Source organism: Aegilops tauschii, chromosome 6 (assembly GCF_002575655.3).
Source record: "Aegilops tauschii subsp. strangulata cultivar AL8/78 chromosome 6, Aet v6.0, whole genome shotgun sequence".
NCBI classification, from domain to species: domain Eukaryota; kingdom Viridiplantae; phylum Streptophyta; class Magnoliopsida; order Poales; family Poaceae; genus Aegilops; species Aegilops tauschii.
The window spans coordinates 491,138,251-491,152,959 of NC_053040.3; the positions used below are offsets into that span (position 1 = coordinate 491,138,251).

Sequence of the window (14,709 nt, forward strand, 5' to 3'; positions counted from 1 at the left end):
TCATTTTTTAAACACGTGATGAATATTTTTTCCATAAGTGTTTATAGATGTTTAAGATGTTCGCCAATTTTTTATTTAAAAAAAGTCATCATACTAAAAAAAATTCATGTTTTTTGAACAGTACTCATACTCTAAAAAATGTATTTGGAAATAAAAAATTCCACACTTCTACAAAATGTTCACATCGAAAACGTATAAACCAAAGTAAATCAAATCAGGAACGGTTCTTGCTAGTTGGCCGGCCCAATCGTCACTATGCGCAATGATAGGGATACATGTTACCTCCCTATCCATCGACATATGCGTCAAATAGGATCAACTGATCTTCTCCTTACAAAGATTAGTTCATGTTAGCTGTTGAAGACTTTTTTTTGGAAAAGATAAACCCTGAATGTTCGGATATTGTTCATGACAAACATAACGTTTTTTATGAAAACTTTAGTTGATGTGAGGATGACATGTTTAATTTGCCATCCTCGTGTCGATTAAAATTGTCATAAAAAATATTCGATTTATCATGGGCGAAATCCGAACGTTCGGGACTTATCAGGCTCTCTTTTCTTGTTGAAAAAAGCTTTCGGTTTCACTTTTTGGTGGTATCCAATTCATTTTTAGGCCTTGGCAAGCAGAACGGGCATGAGACGCTGGGTTCGTGGCCAGCGAGGCAGCGCGCCACCGTCTCATCTGATGGCGCCGAGTGTAGTCACCGGTGGCGATAAGTATAACGGCCAGCTCCAGCTGCGTGATTCCAAAACATAAATGGACGGGCCCAGCCAGCCAGCCGACACGAACCATGTGCGCGCGCCGTCCGCATTATCGAAGACGCTGCCGTGACGCCGCCCCACCGCCAGTTCACCACCAGCTCCGCCCAGCCCACGCGAGAGCATCTAACCAAGAAATCATCAGCCTAAAAGGGGAACAGCACACTGACACCCTCTGTACCAGCCCGCGCAGAGGTACTCTAGCAGAGCAGCAGCAGCAGCGACCATGGCGGCTAGGCCGTCGGCCCTCCTCGCCGTGCTGGCGGTAGCGCTCGCCGCCTTCACGGGGGCCAAGGCCGACTTCGACGACCAGTTCGAGGCGATCGGCGACCGCGACCACATCGGGTACCGGGACGACGGCAAGGACAAGGGCCAGGAGTTCTCGCTGGAGCTGGACCAGGAGTCCGGCTCCGGCTTCAAGTCCAAGGCCAAGTACCTCTTCGGCGAGTTCGAGGTCAAGATGAAGCTCGTCGACGGCAACTCCGCCGGCACAGTCACCTCCTTCTACGTACGTGAGCCTTTTCACCTTCATCTTCCGTCCTTGTGCTGTGCTAAGTAAAATGGAAAACGTGTGGTGCAGCTGACCTCCGGCGAGAGCGCGACCCACGACGAGATCGACATCGAGTTCATGGGCAACTCCAGCGGCGACCCCTACGTGATGAACACCAACGTGTGGGCCAGCGGCGACGGCAAGAAGGAGCACCAGTTCTACCTCTGGTTCGACCCCTCCGCCGACTTCCACACCTACAAGATCACCTGGAACCCCAAGAACATCATCTTCGAGGTCGACGGCGTGCCCGTGCGCACCTTCAAGAAGTACGACGGCCTGCCCTTCCCGTCGAGCCGGCCCATGACGGTGCACGCCACGCTGTGGGACGGCAGCTACTGGGCGACGCAGCACGGCACCGTCAAGATCCACTGGCGCCACCACCCATTCGTCGTCCCCTACAAGGCCTACCACGCCAACGGCTGCGTCCACGACAAGGCCACCAACAAGACGGCCTGCCCCGCCGGCAGCGACGCCTGGATGCGCCGCGAGCTCGGCGAGGAGGAGCTCAAGACCGTCGCCTGGGCCGAGCGCAACTGCCTCTCCTACAACTACTGCGCCGACGGCTGGAGGTTCCCCAAGGGATTCCCCGGCGAGTGCGGACGCGACCTATGAAGTATGATTACTGAGTGGTAGCACAACTAGCAGTACACCTCCGAGCCGAGATTTCATTGATTAATTTCTTCCTTGCTACAGTAGTACAATCAATTGTTCTTCTTGTTCATTCCATCCTACCTTACCTTACATAAACCTGTGCCATTTTTCTTTTCTTCTGTTCGTGTACATTCATTTTTGCCACCCTTTAATTGTTTAGAAGAGATGTGAAGAAAGTGAGAGGAAAAGGGTGTGCGTGCGTGTAGTTAATCTCTTTTGGTTGATGATGTGTTGACATCTTGTCTTGGGTGTCAGTGTGTCACTCACATGCATGTTGGCTCCAGAGGAAAATGGAGCTTTGTATGGATGCGTTTCTGACTTTTTGTTACAAGAAAGATAAGTGTGGATTCTTGCAAGCAAATTATATGGTTGTTGAGTGGGAAGCAGACAAGCGACGGTGGGTGCGCATTGAGTGATGGCACATGCTCTACTACTCGCACTCGGTGGCACCACGTTCGAGTGGTGCCCACTGGCCGATCTACCTCTCCCGCCCGGTACTCTGTACTACTAGTGTAGAAAATTAAAGAGCAATTAACCAATGCTCGTCGCTTGCATTGCACACGGGTAACACTAGGCCTGAAGGTGGTTCCTCGTCCTTGCACCAGTGAAGGAAGTCACCTTGATTTTGCTTGCCGATCGATCGAGCTGCATAGGATGATAATTGTTTCGATTACAAAAATTATGTATGTCTGTATATACGTGTGCGACGACTACCAGCATGCAGTTTGCCGTCCAAACCGTAATGCGAACGCCATGCATTGTCAAAATTGGCTGGCTGTCAAATTCAAATGGGTGTACGCAGTCAGTCAGCGGGGCCATCCATCCACGTGCCAGGAACAACGCCACATGGTGCCTGCACATGGAGCCTTCTCAGGTCTCATGTCGTGCACTGCCATTTTGAATGCGTTCCTACGGTAGACTGGTAAATAAAATCCTGCTGCTGGTAAAAGTGCTGGAAATATTAGTATCTTTTTGATTAATCTAGTCCACGAATAGATAAACATGATAATCACGATATACAACTCATACTGATACCTACGCACGTGAGCACGTGCAGTACGTAGAATCGAAACATCTATGAACCCAGTATATACGGCTAACACGTACGTGAACAAGCAAATAGGGGATAAACGAATCATACCCTCCGGTTGGCCATGCCAACGTGACGACGGCATCACCAATCTCAGCGTCGTCAGTGGCCTTCTTCTTGGCATCGACGTCGTCGACCGTGGGGTCGATGCAGGGAAAGTAGTCGAAGCATAGGAGGACGGAGACATGGACGGATCGGGAGCGGTCGCGCCGAGACGCTCCCCAAAAACCTTATCGCTGTTTTCCTAGGCAGGATCTCGAACGGCGTGGTTCCGGAGACACTTGCTCTCCCGATCAATCGTGGACGCGGTCGTCGCGATGAGATCGCCGAAAGCAGCACAATGAGAGGAACAGTAGATGACGGCTAGGGTTGTGCAGGAGAGAGAGAGAGAGTGGGTTAGGATTCACTCCACAGACCAGCACCTCCTTATATACGCCGTCGGGTAAATGAGCCTGGGCCCACGACTGAGTCCACGAACAGCCCATGGTCCAATGTCTCAGACGGTTGCACTTCCGTTAGTGACTTGTTAATTAATCTGTAATCATTTCTAGCTAGCAAAACCCGTGACACGTGCGCCGAGGCATGCGGCGGAGGAGAAAAAGCGCACGTGTATAACTCCTATCCCCAAGCTTCCAATGACACGTGATAGAGTAGCCTTTAGAAATGGGGCTCACTCTCACTACTGCAACAGTATAATAATAAACTTTACACCACTTATCATGCATCTAACGGGCCTCAGAGATTAACCAAAGATTATTGTCTTTTATGAATCAAATCCATCTATCATTAGAAAAGACGGCCACGAACAACGGCACATGCATGCATGCATGCATGGCGTCTTCTCAGGTTGGTCGTGTACATTTCTTAACGCGTTCCTTCCTGTGCATGGCCGCAGCGCAGCCTCGATCTTTCGTCCATTTGTGCGAGACGTCTCTTTCGCGCCTGCTAGACTCTGGACCCAGAGAGATCGATGTGGCTCCCCTGCATTCTAGGGCCATCCATGTTTCATAAACTCCAGTTTGTTGCCAGGCATTATGTTGTGAGAATGTAGTATTTTTTGCGGGTTTATGAGAACGGGTAGTGTGGGATAATAGTGCACACGGACGAATAAAAATGAGGTGAAAATCAGTCTTGAAAATTGCACCGAGGATCGTGCACCACCGAACGACCATTACCACCGTCTTGCGTTGTTGCGGCTCCTCTCTATCGGACCCAGCTTGACCGTGTTGATGATAGCCGAGAAATTTGCGTCCACATAAGAACCGCCGCCCCAAAGTCGCCGTCGTCGTCATAATATGTTTGTTTGCAGGGTTGAGCGTACTGTGGAGCTGGCATTTTTCTGCTCGGAGGAAGAGAGAGACAGCGGAATTCGACCTGTGGGCGGTGGGCGGGGCATGCATGCAGCACAAGCTGATGCACGCTAGTTGGTGGAGGGGGGCCACATGTCAGAAACGGGTCCAAGTGAAGCTGGGTGTGAGGGGGGCCCTCACGGCATGGCCAACGCTCCAGCTTGGCCCAATGCCCCGCGGGTACACGTCGGACTAGCAGCTGGCGTGGAGCCGTGGAGGAGAATGGGAACTGCTTGCAGAGCGTGACGAGTTGTACAAATAGGAAAAGCAAGGGCTGTGGGAAAGATGCGGGGTCCCTGAGGAGATGCTGCTTCTGTTGGATAGGTAATTGCATATACGTACGGTGGTCTTGCAAAAAATATCATACGTGGAGGTTGAAAACTACACACCATTCCAGTGCCACCATAGCTCTTGCCCTGAACAAGCTAGGGCGCCGAGAGGCGAGAGCCCTCCATGCAATGATGCAAGCATCCCAAGCTCGAGATTATCTTACGAAGCACTGTCATAATGAAATGTCTACAACTGGCTCTCAGTGTTTATTTAATTTGTGTCCGTGCGTTAATCAGGTGTGTTTTCTTAGTCATGATTTTGTAGTTGCCACCTTTTTTTTACGTCCGTGTGTTTGTTTCTACTGGAAAAATGCTCAGATCGCGCAAGAATTATTTTCCCAACTATATGTATTATGATGATTATCTTAGCTGCTTTTTGTGCTGTTCTTTTCCCGTGGTTGATTGTGTCTCCTTTCTTAGTTACTAGCTGTGTGCGCCATATAGGAAAAAAAGAAATTGATAAGATAACGCGATTGCAAAGTGTGGTGTTGCAGGATGCAACGTTTCTCTATAGCATACGTGGACCGTGTGCGAGCCACCTGCTGAGCAAGGCTTTTGAAAATGATGGAAATTAGGTTTTTGAAAGGATGGAAATCAACTTTTTGTATGAATTGAAATCAAATTTATAAATGGGTAAAATTATTATTTTTTGAAATATGATTTTTGATAGAGTAGGAAAACAATTTATGAAATAGTTGAGATTGTTTTTTGAAGAGTGAAATTAGTTTGTAAAACTAATTGAAATCCAACTTTTTTGAAAGAATTGAAACATATTTTTCGAAAGAATTGAAATCAATTTTTAAATGAGTGAAATAAGTTCTTTTTGGAATAATAGAAATCTATTCAGCTTCTCGAAAATAACTAAAACTACTATAAATCACTTGAAACAATAGAATAGGTAAAATCATGATTTCTAGAATGGGCATGGCTATGTCTCAATCGACTGAAACTTAATCAAGTCTAAGTCAAGCGACATAACATGGAAGAAAGAAAAAAAAAGTAAACTAAAAAGAGAAAAAAATACGCGGATCTCAATGTAAGATCTCACGAATATAACATCGATTCGGACTTAGTTATGTCTCAGTCGACTGAGATTTCGCAAGGCCGTTCTCGAATAATGAAATAACATGTAAAAAGTCTAATCTTCACATTATTTTGGATTTTTGTTGGAATATACATTTAAATAATATATTTATTAATTTTTTTATATATGAATAAATATAGGAAACCAACATATACATGCTATAAAGCCTAGAATACAAATGAGGAATACTTCTTTTACGAGATGTAGAGGAGCATTTTTTCGATAAAGGGTGGAGTACTTATTTCGTCGCCGCAGACCAAATCCAAGTAGTGGAAGTTCCCATTCGACGCCCAGCCACAGTCTACCACCACACCGACTAGCACCGATGACAGAGCACACGCTTCAGCCGCACGAACCTTGGCGCGAAAGGCCCAATCCTCCGGCCGTCCCTAACGCCGGTAGAGGCCTCCCACCGAGCTCAGGGCGCTGCAACCACCGCCTGTCAAGTCCTGCCCGCAACAGCGTTGCTGCCCGAACCACCAATGCTTCATGTGCCCACGAGCGCCCCTCCGCTGCGAGCAGGCACCCCGCTGCTGTTGTTGGGCTGCACAGGCTTGGCCCAGTGGCGTCCTCCGGCGACGGCAGGAAGAAGAATTATGAGATAGAGTACTTAGGACGTGTACAATGACGCTATCGCAGGATTACCGTGTAGGATAAATGCTTTGGTGAGGAGAGAAAAAAATAAAAAAGCATGCTTTCTTTTAATTAAGAGATGATCCCTTGGCAATAATTTCTCTCAGCGTATATGTTACTAAAGATAAGACTAACATATAACCAATAGTACCCATATTTTTTATTATTGTCTCTAAATTACGTGTTAGGCTTATAGGATAAAAATGTGCAAACCAGCCCTAATTGACCCTGTTTGATTGTTGAAGTTTAAAATTTTGATTTTTTTCAGACGGTACCAAATTCTCTCGGGCGTCACTGAAATTTTTAGAGCCACGCAGCTGCACATATGATCCCGGCCTACCACCGTACGCCCAGTTGTTGCATGACACGCCGCCGGATAAGGTTGTGGTACTCAACCAGCTTCTCGACCGCTCGTTCGCTAGCCCCTTCTCGTGTCCTCTCTCTACCTCTGAGCCGTTGCATCGCAGCCCCAGTCTGCTCTTCTTCCTCCCCTGCCAAACTCCTTGCAGTACCGTGGTTAATCAGTGTACAGCAATGGCTGTGGCCTCCATGGTTCACGCACCATCTCTGCTGGCAGTCCAGGCCCTCCGCGGACAGAAGAATGCTGCCAGCGCTAGGTGCTCACCAAGAGCGACGGCTTTCAGAGTCCGGGCAGCGAAGCTTCCTGCCGGAGTATGTTCCTGTATCCATGGCTCCCTTGCTCGCTTCCTTCAATTTCGTTTTTATCAGATAAAAATCTTTTGTGCTGGCTTCATGTCTAGCATTCAGAAGTAAGTGCGGGCTTTAACTTCTGAAGTTTATACTGGCAATTTTGGTGTTACTTTCTGTCAGGTCCAGGTGCCAAGGGCGCAGCCTAAACTGAGCGAGCCGTTCCTGGGGTTCACCAAGACCGCGGAGGTATGGAACTCCAGGGCCTGCATGATGGGCCTCATCGGAACCTTCATCGTGGAGCTGGTAAGAAAGTCTACCAATCGTTCAATTACAAAAGCACTATCATAATTCGATTTGCTTCATTGTATATATATGGCCATGCATGTATGATGATTGATGTGTTTTGGGGCTCTGTTTTTTTCTTTTCAGATATTGAACAAAGGTGTTCTCGAGATAATCGGTTTCGAAGTGGGAAAAGGCCTCGATATTCCATTGTAATCTGCTCTCCCATCCCTGTATATGAGATGTTGATCCTCGGGAGATAAGAGCCACAAGAAAACGTTACCAATGGCTATGCTATGCATCATAGTAAATATGTGATGGAGCTGTGAGCATTCCATTGCGCTTGCTATTTTTCATTCTACACTCGTCTTACCGAAGTGATCGACAGAGTGATCTTCAACACTCAACAATATTCTGCTGAGATGGGTGATAGTTCGTGCCGTTAATATGAAAACTTGTTCGTTGTTTTGAAAAGAAAAACTGAAGTTGTCCATGTTTTGAAACGTATGCTGACTTCTAAATCATAATGAAGTGGTTCTGATGCCATGATATTCTGAACTAGTGTTTCTACATATGAGTACAATGTTTCACTCTCTCTTTTCGGCTCGTGCTTTTGGATGGACTGCTAAGGTCAGGGTGGATTGACGAGCTGCTCGGCTCATTAAGGCTTGGCTCGCAAAGTTTGTACTCCCTCCGTTCGGGTTTATTGTGCTTCACAGTATGAGCTGTGAACATGTCCGTTTTTATAAGGCCTCACTTAGGAAGCTGCATGCATGCACCCACTTCAGTGGTTGCATCGAGAGCCTTGTTGCTGGTGCCATGGCTTGAGAAATAATTCGCTGCACCTGCATGCGTGATTTTTCTATTGGCTTCATGCGTGAGCTGGCATGTGAGAGAGTGCATTGGGACCATAATGGAAGAATTGTTATGAACAAATTACTACCAAGGGAGTACTCATTAAGGCTTGGCATATTAAGCTCTTTAAGCTTAACTAGCACAGAACCATGTCCGACTCTATTCGTCTAAAGCTCATTAAGCTCGTGCCTTTGTGAGCTTAACATACTACGATGATTTACGGCCCATGCGCTGAGAGTGTGGGTGTGATTTTTGCGAACGAAGATGGTGACTACATGAGGAGATGTGCTAGAGTGTTGCCTCTTATGAGCTAGGTTGGGTCGATTAGATAGAATAGATGAGTTGAGGTGTGATAAAAATATTTTCACGTAAGACATGAATATGTGTTGTGCTTCACTAGCGAGCTTAACGAGTTGCTTGTCAAACTCGTTATCTCTGCATTTGACTTTCTTCATTAAGAAGTGATCTACGAGCTTAACGAGGCGACCTATCAAGCGCTCATTAAGCTTGCAAGCTATGTGCTTTTTGTCCACCCCTAGCCAAGGGCATCCACACAATATGAAAAGCTATGTCCATAATGAAACAAGTGCTATTTGTGAACTCACATGACAGTTGGAATTTCCTGTTCTACACAAATTACCTAGCATAGTAGATAATAATTATTCTATGTGTGGTCGCAGTCAGTACTGGTCGTGGTGGTGGATGTTGGGCTACACGACATGCAATTGTTGCTAAAGAATTTTTTTTCTACCAAGCAGAACAATCAGGAACATGCTTAGGGTACACTAGAACACAAGTTTACAACTAGACACATCCATGCAGTGGAAGTAGAGTTGGAGTAGCATGTCGTCCAGCCAACTCATCTCCTCCAGTTGATTCCCTTGAGCACCCGATCGCCGGTACCCTTGAGCTGGTCAGCAGAGCGATATAAGCCTCGTCGAGAGGTTTCTGCGCATGTGGGTCAAAACGTCGAGTGGCTGGTTGCTAGACCCGATCGCAGGAGTACGGTGTGCGGAGGTGGCTAGGTCTTCTGACCGTCAATCACCCAACTCGGGTAAAATGCCTCAACTTATATAGTTGTTCCACTGTGGGCCCAACACTTGAAGCCCACTTGAACCATTAATCACAAAATCAACTTAGCCCATGAACCGAGTTGCCATGGGATCACATCCGAGTAGCGAAGTCGAAACCAACCAAGTGGGGTTTTCCCTTAAGCGCGCGCCCCTTTAGATTCATGCACACATGGTCTCGAGTCGGTACCGTCTGCTAGCAGAACATCCGACTTCCAAGTGTATGCAAAAAACCTGACCTGGCAGACCTGTAGAATTTGTTATATTCTGGTTCTTTCTGCCTTAGGATATATATTGTGGATCCATGGTGAGTCGGTCATGCCTGTGGCAGCCCGTCCTCTTTCCTCAACCTATGAAGCCGACTACCAAAATCATATTAACGATTAATCCAATTTGCATGGCCAAGCTTTGTTCGAGTCGGATCACACGAGAACATCCAAAGAATATCTCTCCAAGTTAGAGGGACAAATACCTTCTTGGTCAACCATGTCTCGCGATATGGATATGGACTTGCCAAGAATCTACTTTTATAACTACTCAGTTATGTACTAGCATTTGATGGTAGTTCATAAACTTGTCGCTCATCACCCCAGGTCCATATGTTGATTTTCTCGTCTAGTTTTCGTTCATTTTGTCTTTATTATATTCTTCGTTATTTTAAACCCACAAACAACTTTTCCAAATTTCATGAGCATTTTATAATAATTCATTTACAATTTCAACTTGTGATTTTTTAATTTCATGTTCAAATTTAGAAAATTAAATAGTTTAAACTAATGAACATTTTTTCAAATTCATCGTCATTTAAAAAAATCATAAATATTTTTAAAAAATAGAGAAATACTGATTGAATTGAGTAGATAGCTTGTATGGACATTTTTCGAATAACATGATTTCATTTTGCATTTTTTAAACCGGATAGAAAACAAAGAAAAGTCGGAAAAGGTCGGATAAAACCATCTACCGATCATTTTGCCAGTAATGGGCCAGCCCATGATGCTTCTTGTGTGCAATTTAGCGACAAATTTGTAGCTTCGAGCATAGAATAGTCTGCTTGTCATCAACCTACGTGTGCGGGGCTCCTGGGATGTCCTGGGCAGCCCTCTTCGGCCTGATGCCCGGGCTTTGACGTGTAAAGGATTGATCGAAATCACTAGTTAGAGGGTACCTTTTGCAAATGTTACTCCCACCTTCACTCATGGTGACAAGTGGTGCACTGGTTGTGTGACATTTGTCGAAACCTAGGAGCTTTGCATATTTTTCATAGATTTGTTTCTTCAATATCCAAATCACGAACAGTTTTCATCATTGGGTTTCTCGCGTTGAAACACATGTTAATAGGTTTGGAAGAACTTTGTTCACAAAAAATCCAGGAAAAAAAGAATATAAGAAACGGAAAGAGAAAAAACCAAACACTAGGGAAAAAAATAAAAAAGGAAACCGGAAGAACACCCAAAACCTGAAAATAAAAACCAAAAAAATCATAAGGACAATTGTGGTTTTCACTTTTTTTTTGGAAAGCATACTCGTGTTGTTCGCTTTTTCAGAAAGCATAGATGTGCTTTTACACGGAAGCACAATTGTGCTTTGTTATGCTTGACGCAGAAGTTTTTTTTTTTTAACGCTGAAGACAGTAGGAGAGGCTTCTACTGACGTTAGTTAACTTAGCAGAATGTTTACAGAGTTTCCATCCTCACATATATCCAGCTAAACAGGGGTGGACACCAACTTGGGGGGCCAACACCCTTTCTAGGGATAGGTATGTGGAGAGGTATTAAAAAACAAGATCAGCCCAAACTATTACACAGATCTAATTTAATGAAGCAACGAAGGTGCTCACAAACCCTTTGAGCAGCCCAAACTATTACGCAGAAGCACAGTTGTCATTTTCACTTTCCAAGAAGCACAAATGTGCTCTTCACTTTTCCAATGTTGTGCGCCAGTTGTCAAATGACCTTCAAACTATGTGTACCTGTTTTTTTTACAATATTTGTTAGGCCATCTCTGTTTGGTGCTTAAACTGGACGCTACGGATCAAAATATGAGATATATTTGACCCAAACGCTGACATCTACACTAGATTTAGAGTCTGGTGGATAAGAGAACACAACTTTTTTTTTTTGGCGAAACTCAACTCAACTCAACTTTTTAGTTGTGTCAGCACCCCGAGAGTAGTGTCTTTGATGCGAAAGAAAGTACTCGTTTTCTTATATTTGTATTAAATTCTAGTTTTCCTTAAATGTGTCCATAGTTTTTTTTTTGCGAGTGTGTTGATAGCATTCTTGCATTGGAGATGATCTTAGAAGCCCAATTAGATGGTCAACGTGTGTACTGATGCCAAGTTGGATCCTAACATTTTTATTTGTGTGACTGTAGAAATAGAAATAAATAGTGATACGTGGAAATGCACATTGAAATGCTTGAAGGTTGGCTGCTAAAGCTATCCTAGTTGACAGGACTCCATTTCCATCGGACAACAGTACACTGAAGGTAAAATTAATCAAATTCTACGACTCTACGTGATCAAGAAGTTAAGACACACCTTTTAGAAACATACGTGCATTCATGCAGGCAAGATGCAACTGGCGCTCCAGTCCCATGGTGTTCTATACATGCCATGCATATCGTGGATGCACGATCGACGATAATACTCTACTGTGCAATAGTTATCCAAACGTCAGCTCGCGGCCAAATATCAAGGAAAGAGCTCGCGACACTCGCCAGCACCAGCACAGTTCCATTTTCCACCTACACGCCCTCTTGTACGCATGCACTCGTGTCGGTCTTGCGGACCTGGCAAGCTGCAAGCTGGCAAAGCTACCAGCCAAGTCACACCGATCAAGCTCGCGACGTGGGCATGCTGCATGCAGCGGGGCCTTCACGTTGCCACGTCGCCACCGAGCTCCCACGCATAAATATCGCCCGTCCATGTCCATCTATCGATCTCATCTCATACTCACACTCCTCAACCTGTTTTAAGCTAGGGCAGCAGCCATGGGTGTCAAGGGTGGTGTGGGCGTGTGGTGTCTCCTGCTCGCCGGGCTCCTTCTCCTGGCCGTGGCCTCCGCGGCGGAGCGGGACACGAAGAAGGAGAAGGAGGAGGAGATCCGGTGGTGCAAGGAGGACTGCGACTGGAAGGCGGGGGAGGACACCGGGAAGGCCAGGGAGTGCAAGGAGCAGTGCGAGCGCCGCCGCCACGGCCACGAGCTGCTCCAGGAAGACGGCGACAGCTTCGACAGGTGTGTGAGCAAGTGTCGCGGCCATGGGGGCTGGTGGGGAAAGGAGCGGTGGGACCGGTGCAGGCAGATATGCAGGCAAAGCCAAGAAGGGGAGGGGGGGGACGACGACCTCGACGAGGGCGGCGGCAACGCCGACGACAGGTGCGAGAGGATGTGCCAGCACTACCACGACCGGCGGGAGAAGAAGCAGTGCATGAAAGGCTGCAAATATGGCGAGTCGGGCCTCCTCGGCTCCGACGACGGCCATGAACACGGAGACCGCTGCCAAACACAGTGCAAGCGCTTCCGGCCCGGGTCATACGACAGGCAGCAGTGCGTCGAAAAGTGCCAGTGCCAGCAGAAGGAGGACGAGGAGGCGATGGACCACCACAGCGGCGGTGGCCATGGCCACGGAGACCGCTGCCAGGCACAGTGCAAGCGCTTCCCGCGCGGGTCGTACGACAGATGGCAGTGCACTGAGAGGTGCCAGAGCCATCAGCAGGACGACGAGGAGGTGATGAACCACCACGGCGGCGGTGGCCATGGCCACGGCGGCGGCAGCTGCGAGCAGAAATGCCAGCAGCGATACCGCCATGAGCACGACAAGCAGCAGTGCGTGCGAGACTGCAAAAGCGGCGGTGGCGGCGGCGCCGGTGGGCGTGGCCGCGAGGGCGACGAGCGCCAGCACGGCAGGGAGATGGTGGTCGAAGCCATCCTCGAGGAGGTGTAGTGTAACGCCTCGATGAAAGTAGCCAGCTCAGCTCTTTCCAGGATCCTCGACCTTTTTACCGCTCCTGCATCTTGCTATGCGTACGTGGTAGGTGCATGTGTGAACTAGAATAAATCGCGGTAACTAGAAATGGCTCTCTAGCTTGGAGAGAGCCGATGTACGAGGAATCAATCTGGAAAGTTATGTGCTATATATAACGAGGCTATGAACTCATCTGCACCCGGTAAATGAGGTTCGCTCCAAATATGCACCCGGTAAATGAGGTTCGCTTCAAATATTAGCTCATTTGGACATCTGAGTAGTTTTTAGAAAAAACAAATCAGATCAAAATAGTACTCCCTTTATGTAAGGTGTATTATTTTTGGCATGGTGACCAAGACACATAATTATACACGTGGTAGGCCGAAATTAACCTTGGCAAAATCATTGATTAGCGGCAACTAAATCATTAGGCAAGGAAAGTAAGAGATAAACACAATCAGGAAAGAGATACTTCCCTTTTTTTTCTCTTTACAAAAAAAGAAGCATGCAATCAGGGGAGAGATACTCTTTTTTTTTGAAGGGGTAACAATGGAATTATGAGGAATTAGAAGAAATGCACCTTCCATTGTGGAATTTTATCAAAAAACAAATACACCTTATATAATATAAAGGAATGGAGGGAGTACATGAACAGTAAACTGTTTTCTAGACCCCGAATTTGTCTTTTTTAGCGATAGTTGCTCAGTTGTCCAAATGATTTGAAAATTGGGACGGACCTCACGCACCAAATTGTCTACTATGAGAATTTTTTTTAGAATTTTTTAGTATTTGTTTTGATTTTTTATTTAATACGGGTGCTGATGAGCCCGGGCTCAGAAAAGGATTTTCGCCCAAATATCGAAATCTTATAAACGAGAACTTACCTGAGTGACTCTTAACTCAAGAAGTCAAGATATATGTAGCCATGTGGTTGAATTTTTCTTCACATTTTCCTCCCAAGTATTATAAAGTGGACGCCTGTCATGTAAGAGCATATCCAATAGATGATGTAAATTTGGAGATGTAGAACTAAGCGAAAAGCGCATTTTACATCTTAAAAAAAGGCAACTCCAACAGATAATGTATATTGGTGATGTAAGAGTGCAACTTCAATAGATGATACAAATTGGAGATGGAAAACCAGCCGACGGCCGCGTGGCTGTGTACAACCCGATGTACAGCTGCATAATTTAAAATAAAAACATCCCGAATTATACTTAAAATTCCACCTATCCACGATTTCAAATAATTACATAATGCATAAAATCCACAACAACAAATGAAACAACAATACAACAAAGTTCATGCACAATACAACAAACAAACAATGAACTAGGTGACACTTTCGCCATTCCACTTTCAGTACTCCTCGATCAAGTCTTCAACCCTGATAAAAAGATTTCCATGTTTGCACGATTTTTTTACCTTGGAGGAA

At 46.1% G+C, this 14,709-nt stretch overlaps 3 protein-coding genes across 4 annotated transcripts; all 3 read left to right on the forward strand.

Annotated features, from left to right (window-relative positions):
* Positions 1-835: 835 nt before the first annotated feature.
* Positions 836-2,323, forward strand: LOC109785971 (xyloglucan endotransglycosylase/hydrolase protein 8). Its single transcript, XM_020344558.4, has 2 exons — positions 836-1,269; positions 1,342-2,323. The coding sequence occupies exons 1-2, from the start codon at positions 988-990 to the stop codon at positions 1,921-1,923; spliced, it is 864 nt and encodes a 287-aa protein (XP_020200147.1). The 5' UTR covers positions 836-987; the 3' UTR covers positions 1,924-2,323.
* Positions 2,324-6,782: 4,459 nt separating this feature from the next.
* Positions 6,783-7,883, forward strand: LOC109785959 (light-harvesting complex-like protein OHP1, chloroplastic). The gene is made up of 3 exons (XM_020344545.4): positions 6,783-7,119; positions 7,279-7,401; positions 7,528-7,883. Exons 1-3 carry the CDS (start codon positions 6,982-6,984, stop codon positions 7,594-7,596), a joined length of 330 nt encoding a protein of 109 aa, XP_020200134.1. The 5' UTR covers positions 6,783-6,981; the 3' UTR covers positions 7,597-7,883.
* A 4,368-nt stretch (positions 7,884-12,251) lies between these two features.
* On the forward strand, positions 12,252-13,481 carry LOC109785958 (uncharacterized). Of its 2 annotated transcripts, XM_045230199.2 has the most exons (2): positions 12,252-12,899; positions 13,038-13,481. In XM_045230199.2, the coding sequence occupies exons 1-2, from the start codon at positions 12,300-12,302 to the stop codon at positions 13,251-13,253; spliced, it is 816 nt and encodes a 271-aa protein (XP_045086134.1). In that variant the 5' UTR covers positions 12,252-12,299; the 3' UTR covers positions 13,254-13,481. The 2 variants fall into 2 exon arrangements, with proteins under 2 accessions (XP_045086134.1, XP_020200133.1); XM_020344544.4 differs by having other exon boundaries at positions 12,253-13,481.
* The last annotated feature ends 1,228 nt before the right edge of the window (positions 13,482-14,709 follow it).

Excerpts from the sequence above, each read along its gene's own strand:
- LOC109785971 (XM_020344558.4), top strand. The coding sequence starts at position 988 with ATGGCGGCTAGGCCGTCGGCCCTCCTCGCCGTGCTGGCGGTAGCGCTC. Across the intron at positions 1,270-1,341 it reads GCACAGTCACCTCCTTCTAC|CTGACCTCCGGCGAGAGCGC; the intron begins GTACGTGAGCCT and ends CGTGTGGTGCAG.
- LOC109785959 (XM_020344545.4), top strand. The coding sequence starts at position 6,982 with ATGGCTGTGGCCTCCATGGTTCACGCACCATCTCTGCTGGCAGTCCAG. Across the intron at positions 7,120-7,278 it reads CAGCGAAGCTTCCTGCCGGA|GTCCAGGTGCCAAGGGCGCA; the intron begins GTATGTTCCTGT and ends ACTTTCTGTCAG. Across the intron at positions 7,402-7,527 it reads GAACCTTCATCGTGGAGCTG|ATATTGAACAAAGGTGTTCT; the intron begins GTAAGAAAGTCT and ends TTTTCTTTTCAG.
- LOC109785958 (XM_020344544.4), top strand. The coding sequence starts at position 12,300 with ATGGGTGTCAAGGGTGGTGTGGGCGTGTGGTGTCTCCTGCTCGCCGGG.